The following is a 24,379-nucleotide window of genomic DNA, read 5'->3' on the forward strand; positions in this document are numbered from 1 at the left end:
TCATTAATGCAGGAGAACAATGTGTTTAAACCAAACTGAGTCACTTTTTGCAAGAGGATGATCTTCTAAGTTCTTCTTTATCCATGGTCATTCAGTGTCATGCATAACAATATAAAGTTGTAATTTGAATGGAAACTTTTAAAAAAGGATTAAAAAGGTTTTTCTCTATTGTTATAAGTATATTTAGAATGTATACTGCAAGGACATGCCGAGTTTAATTTATATATCCGAAGGGGCAGAGCATAGAATTACAAATCCCCAAAGAAAGGATCCCGCAGTTCTCGGTGCTGCTTAATTTCAAAAATTTAAATGGGACACAGACAAAAGACAGATATTTAGTCTGTAATGTGGTGTAGTACATCTCATTACCTTGTAAGTATAGGGGAGATCTTAACATATCTATAGGCCACTGCCCAGTTATATCCGGCCAATTTTGCAAATTTATTCACTCTATTGATTAGAAAAATCTCTCCCTATTGTTTGAGCTAGAAGTTTTGAAATCCTTTTAAATTAAAAGGAATAAAATATATATTAGTGGGAAAACTGAAACCATCAAATGTACCAAGTAGAGGAAGAAATCTGATCTTTATAGAAAATTGTCATTTATTTTAGCTGGTGGCAAACGTACCAAACCATCCAAAGTTTAATGAATATATACCTAATAAGTGAAACACACATATGCTCGTGCACACACATATATGGTTCTCAATACCTGAATAATCTTATTGATGTAATTTGGTAGTTAAACTTGTCAAGGTAGAAAACTAGTTTCCATTTGGCTTTCTGTGAGGCAAGAGTTGGTTAGGCCAGAGTTAATTTGAAAGAGTAAACCTAAGTCATTTAAGGTGTCTGAATTTTGCTGCGAGACTAGTAAACTTCACAGATACTAAGCAGAAAGGACTTGTAAAATGAATTGCTTTGGCTGCACACTTTGCCTACTCTCAAAGAGAGTCAGTCTTTCTCATCGCCTCCCCTCCTCTCCTTCCCCTACCCTCCTCTTTCTCCTTCTTCTCCACCTTCTCCTGCTCCTCCTGCACCTCTTTCTCTTCCTGCCTTCATCATCTTCCTCCCCACTCCCTCTTCTACCTTCCTCCTCCCTTCCCCCTCCCTCCTCCTCCTCTTCTTCTCCTTCTTCTCCTTCTCCTTCTTCTCCTTCTCTCTCTCTCCCTCCCCCTCCCTCTCTCTTTCCTTCCTTCCCTCCCTCCCCTTCCCTGCTTCCCCCAGTTTCCCACCTTCACCCAGTCAAAGTGGAGGGGTCTACTCCATTCTTCTACACAGCTCCCCTTCAGGGTCCTCTTCAGAAATATTTTTCCCCTTCATGATTGCCCCAGATGTTTATTTTAATTTGTGAATCTCCCCTGAACTTAAATGTTGTTGCACTCCTTAACAGCTGCTGAAACATATTACAGGGGTCCATTTCAGCAAGACAATTATAAAACAACTTCACTATTTCTCTAAGCTTATGCCTGGAGTGGTAGTTTGGGGAAGACAGGAGGAGAGATAATGGAGGATACCAGATAGCATTTTATTCCTTGGAGGGAAGGCTCAATTTTCATAGGTACAGTGTCCTCCCAGAGGAGGCCCCTGAGTTCACACCCTTTCAGGTACTGCCCCACAAAGACAAGGAATTTTCTGACTTCTCATAATTCACAGTGGAATAAAGGTACACTATATGATAAATAAGAGCAACTTCTGTATTACCTCACTGACGGTGACTCATGACCATATCACCAGCAAAGACCCTTGGAACCAGAGTATTTTGGTTTTGTGAAATCCCACTTGTGGACTTAGAGAGATAGTGGAATCTTTTTTTAAATAATTGTCTTGCTGAAGTGGAAACCCTGAAATATGTTGCAGCCTCTGTTAAGGGGTGCAACAAACATTTAAACCCACACAAGTGGTGAAGGCTGCTGAGCTACTGTTTATGTAAATATTGTAATTTGGGCCTGAAAGGAATTGAACTTTGTGTATTAATAAATAAAATTGGAATAAAAGAAAAAATCTGCCTTTGCTACCTTTCTTTGCAGGTCTCTAGCTCTATTTCCCTATCTGTTGAACACTTATTTAGGAAAAAGATATTGGTCTTACAGCCTCGTAGGCATTACTGTGGCAAGATAATCTTTTCTTCTTTTAGATTCTGCCAACACAGCCATTTGTCAGTCAATTCAGGGATAAACCAGTTCAGTCAGTTGTTTTGTTTTCAAAGTTTGGCCCAAGGGACACTCCTTAGCCTGGGAAGTACTCTAGGTGGCATAACTCTCAAAAAGTGTAAGTCAGGTGCTTAAAACAAACCAAAACAAAAAGTAAGTAATAAAAGTGGGATTTTTTCATGATAGATTTTAATTTGAGTTATGAACTCAAATGGATTTTTTTCCTGACTTAAGTGTATTTTTATTAAAAGAAGTTTATTGTATAATGATGAAATTTAAAATGTATCGGTAAAATATTAAAATATCAGAAGTAAGTGAAGCTAAATTGATAGAATTACAAGGAGAAATTGGTCTATCGCCAATCACAGTGGAAGACTTTGACCCCTGTCTCAGAATTTTACAGACCAAGTTGACAAAAATAAAATTAATGAAAATATAATTAGCAAGCTTGATTTCTTAGAAATAAGTAGAATTCTGCAACCAACTATTAGGGAACAAACATTCTTTCCCAGAACATAAGAGGCATTTGGAAAATTTGGTTATATGCTTGGCTATAAAGAAAATCTTAAATATTAAAAAATCTGTATCCTAAAGAACATACTATCTGACCAAAATTCAATACAATTTAGAAAGCAACAACAAAATGGTAACAAAATTCCTCATGTATTTAGGAATCAAAAGCTTGTATATATAAATAATTCATAGAGAAATTAATATTTTAATATATACTCAAAAATACTTTTTTACTCAGATATTTATCCAATCCAGCAATAATTTTGATTAAATAGGAAAGGGCTATTTTGAACCTCCCATGGATATCAAATAATAGTAGTAAACACATAACATAATAATTCATAACACTTGTTGGTTGATTGGAAAAAAAGTGTTAAGCAAATTAATATAATAGACAATCGTAAGAAGATTATTTAATCCGTTAAGAATAACAATTTTTTTCAAGTCCTTTGGCAGCACTAGATTTTCTATCACACAATTCCTAGCAAAATGTTTTGCAAACAGGCATTCAATTAATTTTTGTTGGATTGTATGCAGTAAAAATTAATGAAAAACTATCCTTGGTATAGTCTTGATGAGTTAATTGAAAATCATTCTTACCCAGTCATTAAAGTAGATTCCCTAATGTTGTCTATTTGGCAACCTGGATAAATATACTGAAGTTATTTCAATTTAGATTTTGAAATAATTCAGAATGTCTTTTCTGAAAATTTGTCTAAATTATTGAAGCATAATCTACTTATTTAATCTTCTGAAAAGGCAAAATGACAACCAAAGCTACATCTTACAGATGCTCTTTTGACCAAGTGAGGTATGGGTGAAGTGTCTTCTCTGGACTCTGTACTCTGATCCTAAGCCAGTTGTGATATATGTTTGTTTTTGTTTTTGTTTTTTTGGAGGTTCTGGGCAATGCTATGACTATACTACCCAAAGCAATCCACAGATTCAATGTAATCCCTATCAAACTACCAATGGCATTTTTCACAGAACTAGAACAATAAATTTCACAATTTGTATGGAAACACAAAAGACCCCGAATAGCCAAAGCAATCTTGAGAAAGAAAAAGGGAGCTGGAAGAATCAGGCTTCCTGACTTTAGACTATACTACAAATCTACAGTAATCAAGACAGTATGGTACCAGCACAAAAGCAGAAATGTAGATCAATGGAACAGGATAGAAAGCCCAGAGATAAACCCATGCACATATGGTCACCTTATTTTTGATAAAGGAGGCAAGAGTATACAATGGAGAAAAGACAGCCTCTTCAATAAGTGGTACTGGGAAAACTGATACATGTTTTTGAAAGGTCTGATGATTAGCCAAAATAAGCCTGCTAAGGTTATAGATAGGCCACCTAAACGTAGTGGCCTAATGCCAGACTAAGAATTAGGCCACAGTCCCTGACTTACACAAACCCATCCTGAAAATAAATCTCATCAAACATATTTCTATTATTTAATGTCTTAGCATTGTCAAAGAAACACTTATCTGGTTAAAATAATATTTAAACAGCACATTTGTGTCTGCATTTGAATTCACAGGGATCTTTACAGATGAAACTCTTCCTTCCATTACAAATAAAAATTAAAACAAAAAATTCAAATAGCCTATTATATCAGTTCTTTTCCTTATATCCTCTAACTATTAGCAGTTTGCTCCATTGGATTTCATCAAGAATCCACCCTGAAGCTTATAATTATAACAGTAATATGTGGCATTGCACTCAATATGAGACCATATAGAACCTATGGCCTAAGAAAATGTAGCTGTTATGTATGATTTCAGTTATACACTAGGAATTTGAAAATAGTCAAATATATAGGATCTCACTGATTTATAGGAATGCTGGTCTGGATTTGTGAAATACTTTCAATAGGAAAATCTTAAATATAATTCTGATACTTTCAAGAACCTCATAAGTTTTCATGTGCACCCTTATAAAAGTTGCCACTTTTTCTCCTTCATTTTGGTAGTTTGTGTACCTTTATTACTATCTAGAAAATTCTTTAAAAGTAGAAACTATAGCTAATTTTTATAATATATTGCCTGGTGTCTAGCATATATGTGGGATTTAATAAATATTCCTTAAATATGGAGGTTGTGTGAAGGAGTGAAAGGAGCATCAGATTGGGAAGGAAGTCTTGGGCTTAATTGTGCCTCTGCTGCTAACCTGGGGGACTAGTGGTAGAGAATACAGCAGGAAAAAATGGCAAAACTATTTGAAAGAGGAAAGGAAAAAGTCAAAATTGTGTAAAAGTCAAAGTTTATTTCTATACTCCCCCATGATCCTTTAGATCTCTTTTGTTCCTTTCCTGCAAATCTGGGAGTCGTCATTGCTACACACACACACACACACACACACACACACACACACACACACACTGTTCCCCACTAATGCTCCTCCCACATGTGTGTGAACACACACACACACACACAGATTTTATTGAAATAATGAGGTATTTGGCATAAATATATGTTTTCAGCCTTATTATTCAGCCTTATTATTGCCTTAGTCTCTTAGTCTTCCATATTGCATTGATAGATTTGACTTGCCTCGGTAACTTTCCTCTTTTGGTTAGCCTTATCTAAGATCTTCCTGTACTTTTATTTCCCTGTGTACTAGCACCATTCTCCTTTTATCCTGTTACAATTTTCAACTCAGCATTTTTTGGGAGGCTATATCCCGCTATCCTTTCTCCCCACCCACTTCTGTCTGCCACACAACTGTGAGAGATACACTGAGGGGTTTAACTTTGAGCCTTTTAGTTGATTTCACACTCTTCAGATTTCATTTCTGCAGACTTGATGTAAACAGCCTGTTATCGGCAAATCCAGCACTATAGTTGCCAAAATGTGTTGAAATTCCCTTTGCCTAGATAATTCCTTTGAGTTAAAAAGGCCCTCCAAAAAGCAGACAGTTCTAGTTAAAATGCACGTGTAGTTCCTTGGTGAGAAGGAAGGTCATTAGACGAGACCTTCCCAATACATCAGTAAGAGAAGGTTAGCTAACGCTTTGACTTTGAAAAGGCCAGAGCAGGATTCTGAAGGAATGGGGTAGTAGAGTAGAGTAATAAGGGAGTAAACATATAAGGCATGGAGTACTGCCCACAAAGGTCAATTCAAGGTCAGTTCAATGAGATGTATGTTTAAGTCATCTTAGGGGCTAGAATGAGGACTCCCAAACTTTTTGAGGCTGGCAGAGATGGGGAGTTAGTGGTAAATTACCAAATTAATATTGGTGGAAAATGTCCTTTAATTTCTTCACATCTATGCTTTAGAGCATTGATTAGACCCTGAAGGCTGTTGGTGTTTCTTGGCCTATCTTCTGTGGAAGCCATTTTTCTCTCTTCATCTCCTTTCTCAATCTTTTCTATGCCCTGCCTGTTCTCTCACTTCCCCCACTACTCCTTCTTTTTCCATTTTCCCTTCTGCTTGGCATTTCCCTAAGTCTTAGTGTCCATCCCTGTCAAATATAGGTGCTCCAAAGGTGCCTTTGAGAACTGCTAATCACTGCTGTAGATTATGGAGACAATTAGGTTTTTAAGTACTTTTTTTCTTTAAGGCATCAGCATCCTCTCCACCTTAGCTTCATATTGAGAGTGTTGTGTTTGTACCTCTGTAGACAGACCTGGGAGAGTTGAGGATCCTGTTTTGATTGGGTAGATTTTGAGGCAAAGCTGCTTCTTTTGGTTGAGTCTCTTTCCTTACCCATCTGTCTTTTTCTTTCAGCTAGCTGTGCTATTTGATGGAATTGAAAACACTGCAGCTTTCATCTGTCTGAGCAGATGGAATGCATTTTGCATGAGTGTTAACTGATTCATGCATTGCATAAAGAAAGCAATCTGTGTTAAAACATTGTGACATTGCAAAGAAGCATTATCTAGTGTATGCTGACGCCTGTTTGCTTATAGAGGGTTTCATCCTTTGCCCTTGCCCATGCCCTCCCCAACTACCCCATGGTCAAGCCCAGACAAACCTTAAAGAAAAAAAAGGATACTATCTATGGCAATGGAAGAAAATGGAAACTGAGAGGAAAAAACTCTGAATACAAAAGTGGCTTCTAGTAGCTGAGTTCCTTCTTTATTTTTGTAGTGTATGGGCCTTCAGAGGGGGAAGATATCACTGTGGGGAAGCTTCACACATGGAGAACTAAATCATCATCTCTCACTTGATCATTATTTCACTATATATTATAGACAAAGCTGTTTGGAAGTGTTTTCAGAGCATTTGACATAGTGTGGTCTCTAGTCTCACAGAGTTCCTACACAGTTTACTCAGCATGAGCATAGTTACAGACTGACTTTAAACCTGAGTTTGTGACCAGCATCAGAGTTTTCATGATGTCACCCATTTGTAGCACAAATACTCAATGGCTTTATACTTTTGCCCCCGTGGACACTGATGTGCTTGCCACATAGCAGTGCATTGAGAGCTTCCCTTAGTTGCCTACTAGTAGCTATTCATTTATTTCCAGCAAATGTTGTGTGTATCCTGCAGCCAAGAACATTGAACTTTATTGTCCATTTTGAGCAATTTGCTGTTTGAATGCTGTAGCACAATAGAGAGCAGCTCCATTTGCAAATGATGTTACTACATATTTTGACCTATTTTTCCTGCAGGAGTAATAACAAGGGTAATAAAACTCATTTGAAGCTGCTGTATAAGCATACATAACTGCCTCAAATTACAGGGCAGTTTCTAAGCTACATAGCCACCTAAACCATGAAGGCCCTCTTCCGACTCCTTTCACAGTTCTAATAAGCATGGCTATGACTGTCCCAGATTTCTGGATGAGGAAAAACATTATTCCATTGGATTATGCTGATGGTTAGTAGCTTTTCAGCTACAAAATTTCTGTTTCAGTACATATTCTTTGGCTCCATTTAGCCAGGGTTTGGGTAATTTGGGGGTTTGCTAACAAAAAAAAAAAAGAAGTGAGGAACTTGGAACTCTCACCGTCTCATGTAGTTGTAGTAGATATAGCCACAAGGGGTATAAACAGCAGATCTTTACTGAAGAAGCTTTGGGAATAGTAGCCATGGGTTAAGGGAAGCATGGATAAGAATTAGGTAATTTCACCTGACAAACCAAACTTGTACCAATTTGGCAAGAGCCTTGGTACTCCTATTATTTATATAAGATCATGCCCTCTGACTAGCACATATCATCTCCCTTGAGGATCTCTGACCAAAAAGATTTGTGAGGAACTTTGAGTGGCCTCAGAGTGGAACCACAAAGGTGATTATAGGGTCAAAAAATGAAATTCATCTATGGACAAGTAACAATCTTTGAGTTCCTGGAGTAGCCTGCTACAGTTCAGCATTTCATTCTTTGTCAGAAAACCCAGTGTATCATAGGGCACACTGGACTCTGGCTTCTCTCCAAATCTTCGCCCACATAACTTGGCATATCTCTGCACACTCCCCCACCATCACACACACACATACATACACACCTTTGCCCATGCGTTGTCCTCCCCTATTTAGAGCTCCATATGGAGACTGACTTGATTTAGTTTAACACATATTTGCTGTGTGATGGTGATATGCCAGGCTTTGTGCTAGACTATAAAGATATACAGAGAGGAAATGTGTCCTTAGAGAGCTGCCAGTCTAATAGTGGAGATGGATAGGTAAATAGACTAATTAGGTAAAAGGAATTTATGAAGCCTCAGAAATATAAAGTACCAACCTATAATGTAAGTTTCATTTATGTTGCTGAAGCAACACGAATGCAGATTAAATCTCATGATATATTTATACGGATATGACACTTCTTCATAGGGACCTAAAAGTGACAACTGTGTCATAAAAAATATAAAGTCCAGCAACAATCTGTTTGTTACTATTCTTGAAGGAAGTGTAGCTCCTGTTTCCCCCCAAATTGCAAGTTCTGCAAGTTGTAGCAACTTGATTATGGAAGACTTCTACCCTAAGGTGTCAAGGTTAAAATAGTATTTATTCATCTCCAGGCTCCATCTGCTCAAAGCCAGAAATATCTGCTCCTGCTTATTCTGAATTCTCTCCAAAAGGAGAAAGTCACATCCAAAAAGAATTTTCCAACTTTGATACATTTGGTTGTATCAAGACTTTTGTGATGATGGGGTGCTCATGCAAATATCAAATCAAAGAGTCTTTTTAGTGCCCCTTGTCAGTTAAATAACTATTTCCCCTCAATCAAATTTAATGAACACAGTTGTTGTGTCCTAGCACTGTACTAGGCTTTGTGGGAGTTATAAAAATTGTGAGTCTTAATAATCTTGTCAATTATCAAATTGTGCTTTTCAAACATCTACACATCTGTGAGTTCCTTACAACATTTTAAAGCAAATCTAAAGTTAAAGTCTATGGAATTCCTTTAAGGAGCTCCCCGAACAGTCTGCATCTCTTCCTTTGGCAATCTTTAGAATAAATAAATCTTCCTGATGGATAAGCGGTGAGGTGTAGAGTGATTAACATGTTCCCTTATACGTTCCCCAACTCTACCCACTCACCACTACTACCAGTCTGTGCTAGATCCTCTCCAATCTTGGCCACACCTCCAAACCCTGACTGCTCCAAATTCTCTGTTCCTTTGGCATCGTTGAGCTTGTTGGTAGTGATGAAGACTAAAAAGGGAAGCAAAGGAAAAGACTTTCGAACAAGGACCAAACCACCATTACTTCCCATCTCAAACATTGGTTAACGAAAGTCCCTGCTTGGAGGCAGGCTTATGGGCTTGCTAACCTTTGAAAGTTCTCTTGAGACCCATGTCTTTGTTTTTCTGCATAGACACGATGCTGACAAAAACTATCCTGTTAGCCACATTGTCTTATCCCTCCACAGCACAGCATGAAGTACTAGGTCAATGCTGTTTAGGGCTGCTCTCTTGGTGGCCTTGAAGCCTCACTTGGTTTGTTTGCTAGGAGAAAGCTGGCACACAAACAAATGACTAGAAGGACAAAACTGTGTGAATGAAAAACAAGGTTACCAAATGGACATGAGTGCAGTGAGTGCCTTGTGGCCTTTTGCCACCACAAAACCAATTGAAAAGAAAGAAAGAATGCCCTGGGGATTATGTGGTTTAGATTTGCCAACAGAAGGCAAAGTAAATAACTAGAAGGACTATGTAGGAACTGCTGAATAGTTGGCAGTCTTTCCACAACAGTTTCCTTAACTGCATTATTAAAAATAAAGTTTTTAGCCTAATCAAAATTACAAGGCCATCGAGGACTGTCTTGTGTTCTTTCTGGGGGAAAAAACGTGGTAATTAACTGCTGCAGAATGATGGATTTTTCCAACACAGCTGTCACAACTGCTATTTTAAATCATTTGTTATGGTTTAAAATGTGTAATCCCCAAGAAATTGATCATTACTGCAATTCAGTGCTGGTTTTTCATTGCCTTAACCACCCTGAGCTTTGCATTAGACCATTAACTAACAAAAGCCAGTCATAAAGTACTATACTACTAATGGCTAATTTCTCAGTGATCACTTCTGTCCTCTTTTAAACAAGATTTTATTTTTTAAAAATTTACACTGAAATTTCTGGCATGACAAAAACAGGTGCACTCTTGTATTCTCTCCTTTTCATCTCTCTTCTATTTATGGCCACTCCCACTTTTTCCTTTTCTTTTCTTCTTCAGTGGCTGTGTCTTCATAATCTGTATTACCTCATAGTCTTTGTTCATGGTGTGTCACTCAGTGGTCCATCCTGCCCTTCAGAATCTGTTCAAATGCTATGCCATCTTCATGGTCCAAATGATATTCTACCTCTTCCAGGAAGCCTTCCCAGTTACTCTATTCATCATTCACTTAACTAGTATTCGTTAAAAGGGTCTTATATACTAGCCATTGTGCTAGGCACTAGAGATACCAAAATATAAGACGTATATTCCCAGATTTCAGGGACTTTTATTTTTTACCTGAGTTTATTGATGGAGTGACTAAATCCTTGATATGATTATGTGCTTGAGAACTAGACTTTATTGCCTTATTTTTCCATTGTAATTGTCTGCATGTAATTAATTTACCCATATATCTTATTTATCATTGTCAATGTGGTTCTGTATAATAAAGGATTTGAGAAGATTGGGCCCTGCCTGGGGTAGTCACCTGTTCCCTGCTCTACTACTGTCCTTCTCCCTACTCTTCCTTCTTCTCCCTACTCTTCCTTCCATATCTACATCTATCTTCTAGATTTCCTAACAGAAATCATAATGAATGAGTGGAATAGCTATTTATCACCATCTGAATAGGTCCAAAGGCAGAAGATAAGCCAATCAAACAAAAATGGAAATCTTGAGATGCTGTGAGCCAATAGGAAGTATGATGGACTGGTTGGTCCGCTAGAAGTCAATAAGGCTAAGTTTCAAGTGACCAGGATACTGAAAATTTGTAATTTTCTTCTGTAATCATTAGGTAATCTATAGTTTGATTCCGGATTCCCAATCTACAAGTTGACCTTGCTTTATTACTTTTGATATATTCCCTCAAATCGGAAATAATCTGAAATGTGGTAATTTGACTTTCCAAAAATAAATTTGAGGAGTTTGGTGTTTAATGAAAGCTAGTATAAGTCCATTTGTAAACCAGAGAGTTCTTTTATGGCCATTACTTCATTTATTTTGTTATGTATGTAAAGATTTTCCTGTAATGTTTTTTGTTTAAAGCAGACACGTATACCTTTTAACAATGTTTTATATGTAACTAGTGCCCTAAATTCAGGACATGTCACATTATATGTTCATAGGACAGATTCACAATGCTTATATTCAGCTTGGAGCCATGGAAGAGCAACAGCACAGTAATAAACTCTGTTTTTCCTGGGGGAAGCAGATGAAATAATGCTGCTTATTTGATTATCTAAATTAATTAATTAATAAGAACACAAATCACTGCCAAATTGAAATCAACACATTGAGGAATTTATGTTATTTCCTGGATAATTTCAAATGGTCCTGGAAAAAGAATACAAGTTTATCCTAATTACTATATTTTGGAGTACAATCCTAGAAAATAGTACAATCATAAATTAGTAAGGGACGTTTCTTAGGACTTTATTTAAAACCTTCTTGTTTTATCATATATTTAGTCTCTTGAACCCTTTAAACTGTACTTAGACTATATTTGGGACCAACGAGTTCATGTTGTTAACTAGTTTTTGTATTTGGTTTCATTCTGTAATTGTTTCAGATAATACATCTTAAATACTGTAAATTTCTCCAGTAAAATTGTGACTTGGTGCATTTTGTCTCTTCACCTCTCCACCTCGCCCCCATTTTTTTTTTTACTCCCTCACACTTTGAGAATGCCTTCTCAGCCACCTTTACCCATTCTAGGCACCTCCTACCTTCATTATGGCTGAGGAGCAACCTCTCCTGGAACTCCTCAGACTCTAGCCCTTTCCTTCCTCCATCAACACTTAACTGTTCATTATCATTCTTGCAGTTATTTAATCTGATCCTATAACTCATGCTAAAGTGTTAATGACAAATGATAAATCAATGTGTCTTTTTCTCAGCTAACATTTGAATAATCAGAGAGTATCATTCCTTTAATAAAATTGAGGCCATAATAGTGATTTTATACTTTGTAGTGGGTTGTAAGGTATATTGGAGGGGGAGATTTTTTGAGTAGTTGACCTTCTGTTGCCCTTAAAAATCATATCATATGAGCTTCATCTATTAATAACTAAACTTAAATAAATTAAATGAGCTTATTGACAAGACAGACAGTTGCCTGAGGTGAAAATATAGGTGATTTGGTGCCAAATGTCAATAGGCTTGAGCCTAGAGTCAGGAATGGCTACAAAAAATTGTTACTACATATCTTCTGTTACTCAAATATGAGAGGGTGAAACTCGGATCTGAGACATAAACTGGACCCCAGGCACCGGCTGAGCCTGCTAACACTACACTCTGGAGCTGAGATGGAGCCCACCAGACCCGAGCACCCAGCGCCCCACATGCCTCAGACCTGGTGCCTGGCCCTCAGATGACTGCACCTGGAGGAGGAGCCAATGACAGGATGGCCACCCCTCAGGTGTCTCTGTGACAAGACGGCCACCCAGACGGCTCCCGTGCTGGAAGCCTCATGCCAAACAACCAGCAAGACAGGAACACAGCCCCACCCATCTGCAGACAGGCTGCCTAAATTTTTACTAAGCTCACAGACCCCCCCAAAGCACACCACCTGAAGCTGCCCTGCCCATCAGAGGGACAAGACTCAGTTCCACCCACCAGAGCACAGGCACCAGTCCCTCCCACCAGGAAGCCTACGCAAGCCCCTGGATCAACCTCACCCACCTGGGGGCAGACACCAGAAGCAAAAGGAACTATGACCCTGTGGCCTGCAGAAAGGAGACCACAAACACAGTAAGTTAGACAAAATGAGAAGACATAAAAATATGTTGCAGACGAAGGAGCAAGATAAAAAAAACCCACAAGACCAAATAAATGAAGAGGAAATAGGCAAGCTACCTGAAAAAGAATTCACAGTAATGATAGTAAAGATGATCCAAGATCTCAGAAATAGAATGGAGGCACAGATCGAGAAGATACAAGAAATGTTTAACAAGGACCTAGAAGAACTAAAGAACAAACAAACAGTGATAAACGACACAATAACTGAAATGAAAAATACAATAGAAGGAATCAATAGCAGAATAACTGAGTCAGAAGAATGGATAAGTAAGCTGGAAGGTAGAATGGTGGAAATAATGGCTGCGGAGCAGAAAAAAGAAAAAAGAATACAAAGAATTGAGCACAGTCTCAGAGACCTCTGGGACAACATTAAATGCAACAACATTTGAATTATATGGGTCCCAGAAGAAGAGAAAGAGAAAGGGTCTGAAGAGATTATACTTGAAAACTTCCCTAACATGGGAAAGGAAATAGTCACCCAAGTCCAGGAAGTGCAGAGATTCCCATACAGGATAAATCCAAGGAGAAACATACTGAGACATATTAATCAAACTAACAAAAATTAAATACAATGAAAAACTATTAAAAGCAGCAAGGGAAAATCAACAAATAATATACAAGGGAATCACTATAAGGTTATCAGCAGATTGTTCAGCAGAAACTCTGCAGGACAGAAGGGAGTGGCAAGATATATTTAAAGTGATGAAAGGGAAAAACCCACAACCAAGATTACTCTACCCAGCAAGGATCTCATTCAAATTTGACAGAGAAATCAAAAGCATTACAGACAAGCAAAAGCTAAGAGAATTCAGCACCACCAAACCAGCTCCACAACAAATGCTAAAGAAACTTCTCTAGGTGGGAAACACAAGAGGAGAAAAAGACCTACAAAAACAAACCCAAAACAATTAAGAAAATGGTCATAGGAACATACATATCGATAATTACCTTAAATGTAAATGGATTAAATACTCCAACCAAAAGGCACAGAGTGGCTGAATGGATACAAAAGCAAGACTCGTATATATGCTATCTACAAGAGACCCACTTCAGACCTAGGGACACATACAGACTGAAAGTGAGGGGATGGAAAAAGATATTGCATGCAAATGGAAATCAAAAGAAAGCTGAAGTAGCAATACTCATATCAGAAAAATAGACTTTAAGATAAAGACTATTACAAGAGACAAGGAAGGACACTACATAATGATCAAGGGATAAATCCAAGAAGAAGATATAACAATTGTAAATATTTAAGCACCCAACATAAGAGCACCTCAATACATAAGGCAAATGCTAACAGCCATAAAAGGGGAAATCGACAGTAACACGATAATAGTGGGGGACTTTAACCCTCCACTTATGCCAATGGACAGACCATCCAGACAGAAAATTAATAAGGAAACACAGGCCTTAAATGACACATTAGACCAGATAGACTTAATTAATATTAATAGGACATTCCATCCAGAAGCAGCAGAATACACTTTCTTCTCAAGTGCACATAGAACAGTCTCCAGGATAGATCACATCTTGCGTCACAAATCAAGTCTCAGTAAATTTAAGAAAATTGAAATCGTATCAAGCATCTTTTCTGACCACAACACTATGATATTAGAAATCAATTACAGAAAAAAAAAACTGTAAAAAACATAAACACATGGAGGCTAAACAATATACTACTAAATAACCAGTGGATCAGTGAGGAAATCAAAGAGGAAATAAAAAAATACTTAGAAACAAATGACAATAAAAACACGACAACACAAAACCTATGGGATGCAACAAAAACAGTTCTAAGAAGGAAGTTTATAGCAATACAATCCTACCTCAAGAAACAAGAAAAATCTCAAATAAACAACCTAACCTTACACCAAAAGCAATTAGAGAAAGAAAAACAAAAAATACCCAAAGTTAGTAGAAGGAAAGAAATTATAAATATCAGAGCAGAAATAAATGAAATAGAAATGAAAAGAACAATAGCAAATTTCAATGAGACTAAAAGCTGGTTCTTTGAGAAGATAAACAAAATTGATAAACCATTAGCCAGACTCAACAAGAAAAAAAGGAGAGAACTCAAATCAACAAAATTAGAAATGAAAAAGAAGAAGTTACAACTGACACTGCAAAAATACAAAGGATCATAAGAGACAACTAGAAGTAACTATATGCAAAAAAAAATGGACAACCTGAAAGAAATGGACAAATTCTTAGAAAGGTACAACCTTCCAAGCCTGAACCAGGAAGAAATAGAAAATATGAATAGACCAATCACAAGTAATGAAATTGAAACTGTGATTAAAAATCTTCCAAGAAACAAAAGTCTGGGACCAGATGGCTTCACAGGTGAATTCTATCAAACATTTAGAGAAGAGCTAACACACATCCTTCTCAAACTCTTCCAAAAATTTGCAGAGGGAGGAACACTCCTGAGCTCATTCTACAAAACCACCATCACCATGATAATGAAACCAGAAAAAGGTATCACCAAAAAAGAAAATTACAGGCCAATATCACTGATGTACATAGATGCAAAAATCCTCAACAAAATACTAGCAAACAGAATCAAACAACACATTAAAAGGAGTTTACCCCATGATCAAGTGGGATTTATCCCAGGGATGCAAGGATTCTTCAATATACACAAATCAATCAATGTGATACACCATATTAACAAACTGAAGAATAAAAACCATATGATCATCTGAGTAGATGCAGAAAAAGCTTTCAACAAAATTCAACACCCATTTATGATAAAAACACTCCAGAAAGTGGACATAGAGGGAACCTACCTCAACATAATAAAGGCCATATATGACAAACCCACAGGAAACATCATTTTCAATGGTGAAAAACTGAAAGCATTTCCTCTAAGATCAGGAATAAGACAAGGATGTCCACTCTCACCACTTTTATTCAACATAGTTTTGGAAGTCCTAGCCATGGCAATCAGAGAAGAAAAAGAAAAAAAGGAGTCCAAATTGGAAAAGAAGGAGTAAAACTGTCACTGTTTGCATCCTAAAGATCCCACCAGAAAGCTACTAGAGCTCATCAATGAATTTGGTAAAATAACAGGATATATAATTAATGCACAGAAATCTCTTGCATTCCTATATACTAACGACGAAAGATGAGAAAGAGGTATTAAAGAAACAATCCCATTTACCATCGCAACAAAAAGAATAAAATACCCAGGAATAAACCTACATAAGGAGGCAAAAGACTTGTACTCAGAAAACTATAAAATACTGATGAAAGAAATCAAAGACAACACAAACAGATGGAGAGATATACCATGTTCTTGGATTGGAAGAATCAATATTATGAAAATGACTATACTACACAAAGCAATCTACAGATTCAATTCAATCCCTATCAAATTACCAAGGGCATGTTTCACAGAATTAGAACAAAAATTTTTACAATTTTTATGGAAACCCAAAAGACCCCAAATAGCCAAAGCAATCTTGAGAAAGAAAAATGGAGCTGGAGGAATCAGGCTCCCTGACTTCAGACTATCCTACAAAGTTACAGTAATCAAGACAGTATGGTACTGGAACAAAAACAGAAATATAGATCAATGGAACAAGATAGAAAGCCCAGAGATAAACCCACGCACATATGGTCACCTTATCTTTGACAAAGGAGGCATGAATATACAATGGAGAAAAGACAACCTCTTCAATAAATGGTGCTGGGAACACTGAACAGCTACACATAAAAGAATAAAATTAGAACACTCCCTAACACCATACACAAAAATAAACTCAAAATGGATTAAAGACCTAAATGTAAGGCCAGACACTATAAAACTCTTAGAGGAAAACATAGGCAGAACACTTTGACATAAATCACAGCAAGATCTTTTTGGACCCACCACCTAGAGTAATGAATATAAAAACAAAAATAAACAAATGGGACCTAATGAAACTTAAAAACTTTTGCACAGCAAAGGAAACTATAAACAAAATGAAAAGACAACCCTCAGAATTGGAGAAAATATTTGCAAACAAACCAACTGACAAGGGATTAATCTCCAAAGTATACAAATAGCTCATACAGCTCAATATCAAAAAACAACCCAATCAAAAAATGGGTGGAAGACCTAAATAGATATTTCTCCAAAGAAGACATACAGGTGGCCAAAAAACACATGAAAATATGCTCAACATCACTAATTTTTATAGAAATGAAAATCAAAACTACAATGAAGTATCACCTGACACTGGTCAGAATGGCCACCATCAAAATATCTACAAACAATAAATGCTGGAAAGGGTGTGGAGAAAAGGGAACCCTCCTGCACTGTTGATGGGAATGTAAATTGATACAGCCACTATGGATAACAGCATGGAGGTTCCTTAAAAAACTAAAAATAGAACTACCATATGGCCCAGCAATCCAACTCCTGGGCATTTACCCAGAGAAAACCATAATTCAAAAAGACACATCCACCCCAATGTTCATTGCAGCACTATTTACAATAGCCAGGACATGAAAGCAACCTAAATGTACGTCAACAGAAGAATGGAAAAAAGAAGATGTGGTACATGTATACAGTGGAATATTACTCAGCCATAAAAAGGAACAAAAGTGTGCAATTTGTAGAGATGTGTATCGACCTAGAGACTGTCATATAGAGTGAAGTAAGTCAGAGAAAGAAAAAGAAATATTGTATAATATCGCTTATATATGGAACCTAGAAAAACGATACCAATGAACTTATTTGCAAAGCAGAAATAGAGACACAGACATAGAATGGATGTATGGATACTGGGGGGAAGGGGGGATGGGATGAATTGGGAGATTGGGATTTACGTATATACACTACTATGTATAAAATAGATAACTAATGAGCACCTACTGTATAGCACAGGGAACTCTATTCAATGCTGTGTGGTGACCTAAATGGGAAGGAAATCCAGAAAAGAGGGAATAAATGTATACATATAGCTGATTCACTTTGCTGTACAGCAGAAACTAACACAACAATGTAAAGCAACTATACTCCAATAAAAATTAATTAAAAAATATGAGAAGGCTTCTTTTCTTATGGTAGGAATGAGAGCTAGGAAAATATTCTTCTTGCTCTGTGATGCTTGAGAATTAAAAGGTCATTCTTTGCACACAAACTCTATTTAAGGGAGCACTGCTAATCCAGTGCAGTTAGTAGCTCCTGCATGATATTATTGGAATTACTGATGGTAGGAAAATCAGACCCAAAAAACCCACATTCATAGTTTAAGGTTTTCCTTGTGATTTTCCTGTATAATAGTCACTAAGACCAGTGGGAAATGTGAGATTATTTAACATTCAATCTAGAATTCAAAGCCAAACTCCTTTCTTAGCATTCTCTATGTGTGTTTTCAACAAATGGTGTTTACATTTTCATAAAACATACATTGTAATTGATAAAAGGCACATTCTAGAAATTGAATTTGCTGGTGCTGATTCAACATCTCATTTGGGAGACAATCTGTTTATGACAACATGACTTTCAGCTAAGATCACAAAACAGCTTCTATGTAGTCAGTGAACCACAAGATGGCACCACTGAACAAATATTGTTTATCTCAAGATGACTTCTAGGTTCTTTAGATAAATGCTCAAGAATAGTGTTATCCCTCTTCAAAAGCAACATCAATCACTTCTGATTGATAGAGTGAATAGAGTATGAAAGGGGCAAATAGTAACTTTACAGTAAAGAAACCTGGCAGACATCACTTAAACCAAGTGATCTAGGTTAACTTCACCAGTGATCAGTCATGGTTATACCATGTACTCCTGACATGATATAATGAGAAGGGCACTTCACCTCTGTGGTGTTCTTTCCTCAAACCCATGACCTCAGTCTAATCATGAGAAAACATCAGACAAACCCAAAGTGAGGGACATTCTATAGAATACTTGACCAGTATTCCTGAAAAGTCTCAAGTTCATGAAAAATAGAAAAGTAGACTAAGGAACTGTCACAGATTGCAAGAGCCTAAGGAGATATGACAGCTAAATGGAATGCAGGTTCCCAATGCAAGTCCTACAAAAAGGACTTTAGTGTAAAAACTGAGGAAATCCTAATAAATACTATAATGCAGTTAAGAGTATTAGACCAATATTAATTTCTTAGTTTTGACAATTGTGCCATGGTCATATAAGATGTTAACATTAAAAGAAGCTGGGTGAAGGATATACAGGAACACTCTTGTACTGTCTTTGAAACTGTTCTCTAAGTCTGAAATTATTATTTAAAATAAAAATAGTTTAAAAGTCAAGATACAGAAGATAGTCTCTGAAATACTAAGTTAAAAGGAAGCAGTTTTCCATTTATCTATTATCTGGATATTCTAGACTTCTATGGAAGCTTGCATAATGGTTAGGCATATTAACGCCATATATGGTTCCAAGATCTGGGGTTTAATTCCTCTATAGACACAGTGAGCATGTTTTTAAAACCCCACATTAGGATTCCTTGTCTGTAAAAATAATTTTGTGCAGTTTTCAAGTGAGAGAATAAATCCCAGACAATGAGGATGGAACCAAGTGGATTTTCTCTGTTCTATGGCAATTGGTGGCACCTTTCAAAGATATTCAGTTATCTCACTAATATGTGTCATGAGTATGATGGCCGTGTGTTCCAGACTTTAAAAACTTTTGTGGTTTACTAACCATAGATCAAATAATGCAATTTATGGCTAATACCTTTGCTAACAAGCCGAATATTTGTGTTGCACAGGATAGTATTTTGGCCCACAAACCTCTTAGAATCAAGGAAGTAAACATTTTAACTCCTCTAAAGGGTGTGTGAGAACCAGTTTCCAACATGTTGTATTTGTGCACACAGATGTGAGTAAATTTTGACTAAAAAGTGTTTATGGGAATAATTAGAAAAACAATACTTTCTACGTCATGATATGGGCTAAATAGATAAAAATATTAATATATATTTTCTCCCAGAGTTGTAAATAAATGTGGGACTCTCCAACAGATTTAAATTTCCACATGCAAGAGAATGAAATTGGACCCCTATCTTACACCACTTACAAAAATTAACACAAAATGGGTTAAGGACTTAACTTGGAGTTGTAAAGCTCCTAAGAAGAGAACATAGGGGGAAAAATTTCTTGATGTTGATCTTGGAAAGGATTTTTTGGATATGACACCAAAAGCACAAGCAACAAAATCAAAAACTTAAGTGGGACTACATCAAACAAAAAACCTTCTGCACAGCAAAAGAAACAATCAGCAAAATGAAATGGCAACCTACAGAATGAGAGAAAATATTTGCAAATCATCTATCTGATGAGGGGTTAATATCTAGAATATTAATTACTTTTCTCTGATCAGTCAGTAACCTACAACATTTTCCTTTCCTTTAAAAATTCTAGTCTGTGGTAGCTGTCACGCTCCACCCAAAACTGCTCGCCTGATCCTAGACATTTCCTTATACCTTGATCATTAGTTTCTGAACTGTATCCCAAGTCCAGCCCTATTCCCTTGCTTAGTTTCTATCCTTCTAGACTTGTGTACTAGTTTCCTAGGTCTGCTGTAACAAATTACCACAAACTGCATGGCTTAAAAGAAAAGAAATTTATTCCCTCACAATTCTGGAGGCTAGAATTCCAAAATCAAAGTGTCTGTAGGGCCATTCTCCCTCTGAAGGCACTAGGGAGGAAGCCTTCCTTGCCTCTTCTAGCTTTGGGCGATTGCCAGCAATCCTTGGTTTTCCTTGACTTGTAGACACAATGGTCCAATCTCTGCCTCTGTCATCACATGGCATTCTCCCTGGGTATCTGTGTCTAAATTTTCCTCTTCTTATAAGGTCACTAGTTATTGGCTTTAGGGCCATCCCTGAGTATGACTTCATCTTAACTTGATTACATCTACAAAGACCCTATTTTCAGAAAAGGTCACACCCACAGGTACAAGTGGTTAGAACTTCAGCATATTTTTTGGAGGACACAACTGAACACAAAACACCTTGACGTGGCTCTCACAGGCCTGACTCCATAAACTGAAACCAACAATCCATGCCATTCTCCATCAGTGCTACAACAATCTAACCAGTATAGCTGTTTAATGCTAGTTCTTAGGCATGAACTGCAGTTAAATCAAAGTGCTGGTGTTTCTAGAGTTACTGTATTTCCTTGAAAGTCTTCTGATCCATTTCTGACACACGGCTTCATTTACAAACAGTGGCTTGCTCAATAGGATTGAAGCAACCTTAAATGTACGGGATTAAATCCTATCAAACATATCAGTGGAGAAAATGGAGTTTTGACACTCATGTAGCATGTAACATTGATAGTAATGGTAGAGTGGGATTCTTTTTCTTTTGAGCTTCTTTGATCAGTTGGCTTTATTTTGATGAGAAAACTTGTAGGAATCATCTAAAAACAGTATTCATATACTTCAAAGCATATGCTTTATAAGAGAGGTTTAACAACAAACTAACAATATATTTAAGTATCACTGTCCTGAAATCAAGGAATCCCGATCTTTTGCATAGTTACTCACTTGACAGGTTACCCAAGATATTTAAAATATTATACAGAAATACCACCCCTCATTTGATCATTCTATAAGTTAAAAAGTGTGGCTGTTTTTCACATGAGATCTGTGACTAGTGACAGTCCTTTGTTTAGCCCCTATATTAGTTTACTACAGTTGCAGTAACAAATCCACAAATTAGGTGGCTTTAAACAGAAATTTATTCTCTCATAGTTCTCAAGGCTATAAGTCTGCAGATTCATTCTCCCTCTGAAGGCTCTAGGGAAGAATACTTCCTTCCCTCTTCCTAGCTTCTAGTGGTTGCCAACAATCCTTGGCATCTCTTGACTCATAGCTGCATCACTCCACTTTCTTCCTGTCTTCATATGACCATCTTCCCTTTGTGTGTGTGTGTGTGTGTGTGTGTGTGTGTGTCCAAATATCCCTCCCTTTTCTCTTATAAACATACTAGTCATTGACCATTGTAATCCAGTATGACCTCATTTAACTTGATAACAACTGCAAAGACCCTATTTTCGAGGAAGGTCACAATATGAGGTTATGGGTGAACCTGAATTCTGTGGAGATACTGTCTAACCCAGTATAGCTGAAGAATCAAATCTGCTGGAGAACTATCAGAAAAGACATTCTGTTTCAAGTTCAAGCCTTACTCATATCAATATCAGACTGATTTTTTTCTATGACTACAGCTTGAAATATTTTAAAAGGCACCAGCCACAAAATAAGAACTGTTGTTCCAAACCTCTGTGTTCATTTTTGAAAATTATAAACCTGTAACTTGTACTCACATTTTCTAAGTCCAAGTTCTTAGAACTCAGAGTGTTTTCAATAAGAAAGAATCTTTCAGAACTCCTGTTCATAAATATTTTTGGTTCATATGATTGAGGGCACACTAAATGGTTTAAAGGCCATTGAATTAATTATGTATCACTCTTATCTGTGATCATTATGGAAAAAATTTTTTAGTATGTGAAGAGGGGGTCAATAGAAATATCTGTCTGCATAATACCACATAATCAGTTGGAAAAATGCTCAATAAAGCATTTCCTTTTTCCCTATCTCCAGTCTGAAATTTTTACTTTTTATCTGGGTGCTTCAGTGCCATGTAAACCTAGATTAAAGATACTAAGAAAGCAATGCCTTCAAATGGCCAATCATGTCCACTACTCAAATCAAACATAAAAAACAAAACTGCATAAATTTGCTTGATTTTTTGAGTGACATGGTTGGGGTTTCTTTAAAATGTTCATAAATTAATATTTCTGTCCTCTATGTAATACCTTATAGTTAATCTCTATATAATATTTTATATTTCATAATAGGCTACAATATTTAACCTTATTTAATTTTAATATTTTTTACTTTATTTACTTCTTGATTGCTAGATTATATAGCCAGCATTTGATGTTTATTACTATCCTGTGTTTCAGGGACTCCATGAAAAGACTGGTGCACTTACAGCTGTTAAAGTGATGAATGCTCGTAAGGTAATATTACCTCCTATCTGTATTCTGTTCCCTTAGTGGACTATGGTCTTGTGATAAACAGCTCAGAAAATATTGTATTTGTTTTTTCATCATTGTTATATATAATTATCTTAATCTGCATTTATTATATTTATAATTTAATATTATTTCTATCATTAGTATATTATTTTTATTATTTATTACATTTACACATTAAAAACTTTTACTCACAACAAAAGTGCTATACATTTTAGTATTCTGTAAAAATGAAAAAATATCTGTACTCATGTCTATTTCTAGTTGATTATCTGTTTCCAGGGATAGTAAAAAGTAGATTTCCTCTAATGTTGTGTTAATCCTCTGTTTCATCATATTTCTTTCCCTCCCCAGCCATTCCTTTTGAGAGTTGAGGCCACTAGATTTTCAATGACAGGTAGAAGGAAAATAACTTGTCTGAGATGCACATTTTTCATGTATTTTCTGACAGATGCGCGAGAGAGACAGTTTAATTGGCACTGTTCCTGCTAACATTCATAAAGCTGTGTCGTGGTTCATAACGTATTGTCATAGAATTTGTTAAGCCCTGATTTCTGTCCTCTTTCTTTAGCATGAGTACCTCACTTTCTCAAGATAATATTAGCATGAGCATAGCAAAGGTCAAAACATTTTCACTTCACTACACCCTAAAGGAAACTTCTCAAATATTATATTTGAAAAATTGTACATGTTCACTGAGTTGTTATCAATGCCATAAACTGTTCTTTTCCAATTTGTGCAGGAAGTGAATTGCTGAAACTATTTAAAGAGTTGCATGCTTTTTGTTTTGCCAGTAAATGTCAAATGTTGCAAACCAACGTGAGTTTCAATGAATTTTGAGGTTTTGTGGATTTATTTTGCCCTATAAACCATGACTTCCAAATAATCAGCCTGGTGCTTTTTGAGTGAGACTCTCTAAAATACTTATTTCCTTTTTTTAACTTGAGAGACTTTGACCCACACTTAATCTACATTTTAGATACTCTAACTTGAAATAGTTAAAAATCATGTTCAGCCCATAGATAGTGTCAATTACCTTGTTTATTTTTTAGGGGAAATAGCACTTTATTAACATCAAATTGTAATATCCCATTAATGGCAGTTAAATTTGTTACTATGAATTTCGTGCCAAGTTTCTGTGTATATAAGAATCTGATTTTTTATTAAAACTATTAGTGAAAATTGAGAGAGGAATAATATTATGTTACTCTTCCATTTAGTACTAGAAGAGCACAAAGCACATAAGAATAAATCATTTTCAGAGTGTACCAGTGGGTTTAATAACATTTTGTTCTTGGCTTTGC

At 36.4% G+C, this 24,379-nt stretch overlaps 1 protein-coding gene and 1 long non-coding RNA gene across 7 annotated transcripts in view; one reads left to right on the forward strand and one right to left on the reverse strand.

The window, feature by feature from the left end:
- NRK (Nik related kinase) overlaps positions 1–24,379 on the forward strand; it is a 144,545-nt gene that overhangs the window by 39,435 nt on the left and 80,731 nt on the right. For all 6 annotated transcript variants that reach the window (XM_082447509.1, XM_082447511.1, XM_082447513.1 and 3 more), the window contains exon 3: positions 23,004–23,060. In XM_082447509.1, the coding sequence (XP_082303635.1) occupies positions 23,004–23,060 (57 nt within the window). The remainder of the gene's footprint in view (positions 1–23,003; positions 23,061–24,379) is intronic.
- LOC309653276 overlaps positions 71–24,379 on the reverse strand; it is a 212,144-nt gene continuing 187,835 nt past the window's right edge. The window contains exon 2 of the long non-coding RNA XR_014259062.1: positions 71–15,143. This is a non-coding gene — a long non-coding RNA (uncharacterized lncRNA). The remainder of the gene's footprint in view (positions 15,144–24,379) is intronic.

The sequence above is a fragment of the Balaenoptera physalus genome (assembly GCF_965194825.1).
Source record: "Balaenoptera physalus genome assembly, chromosome: X".
NCBI lineage: Eukaryota > Metazoa > Chordata > Mammalia > Artiodactyla > Balaenopteridae > Balaenoptera > Balaenoptera physalus.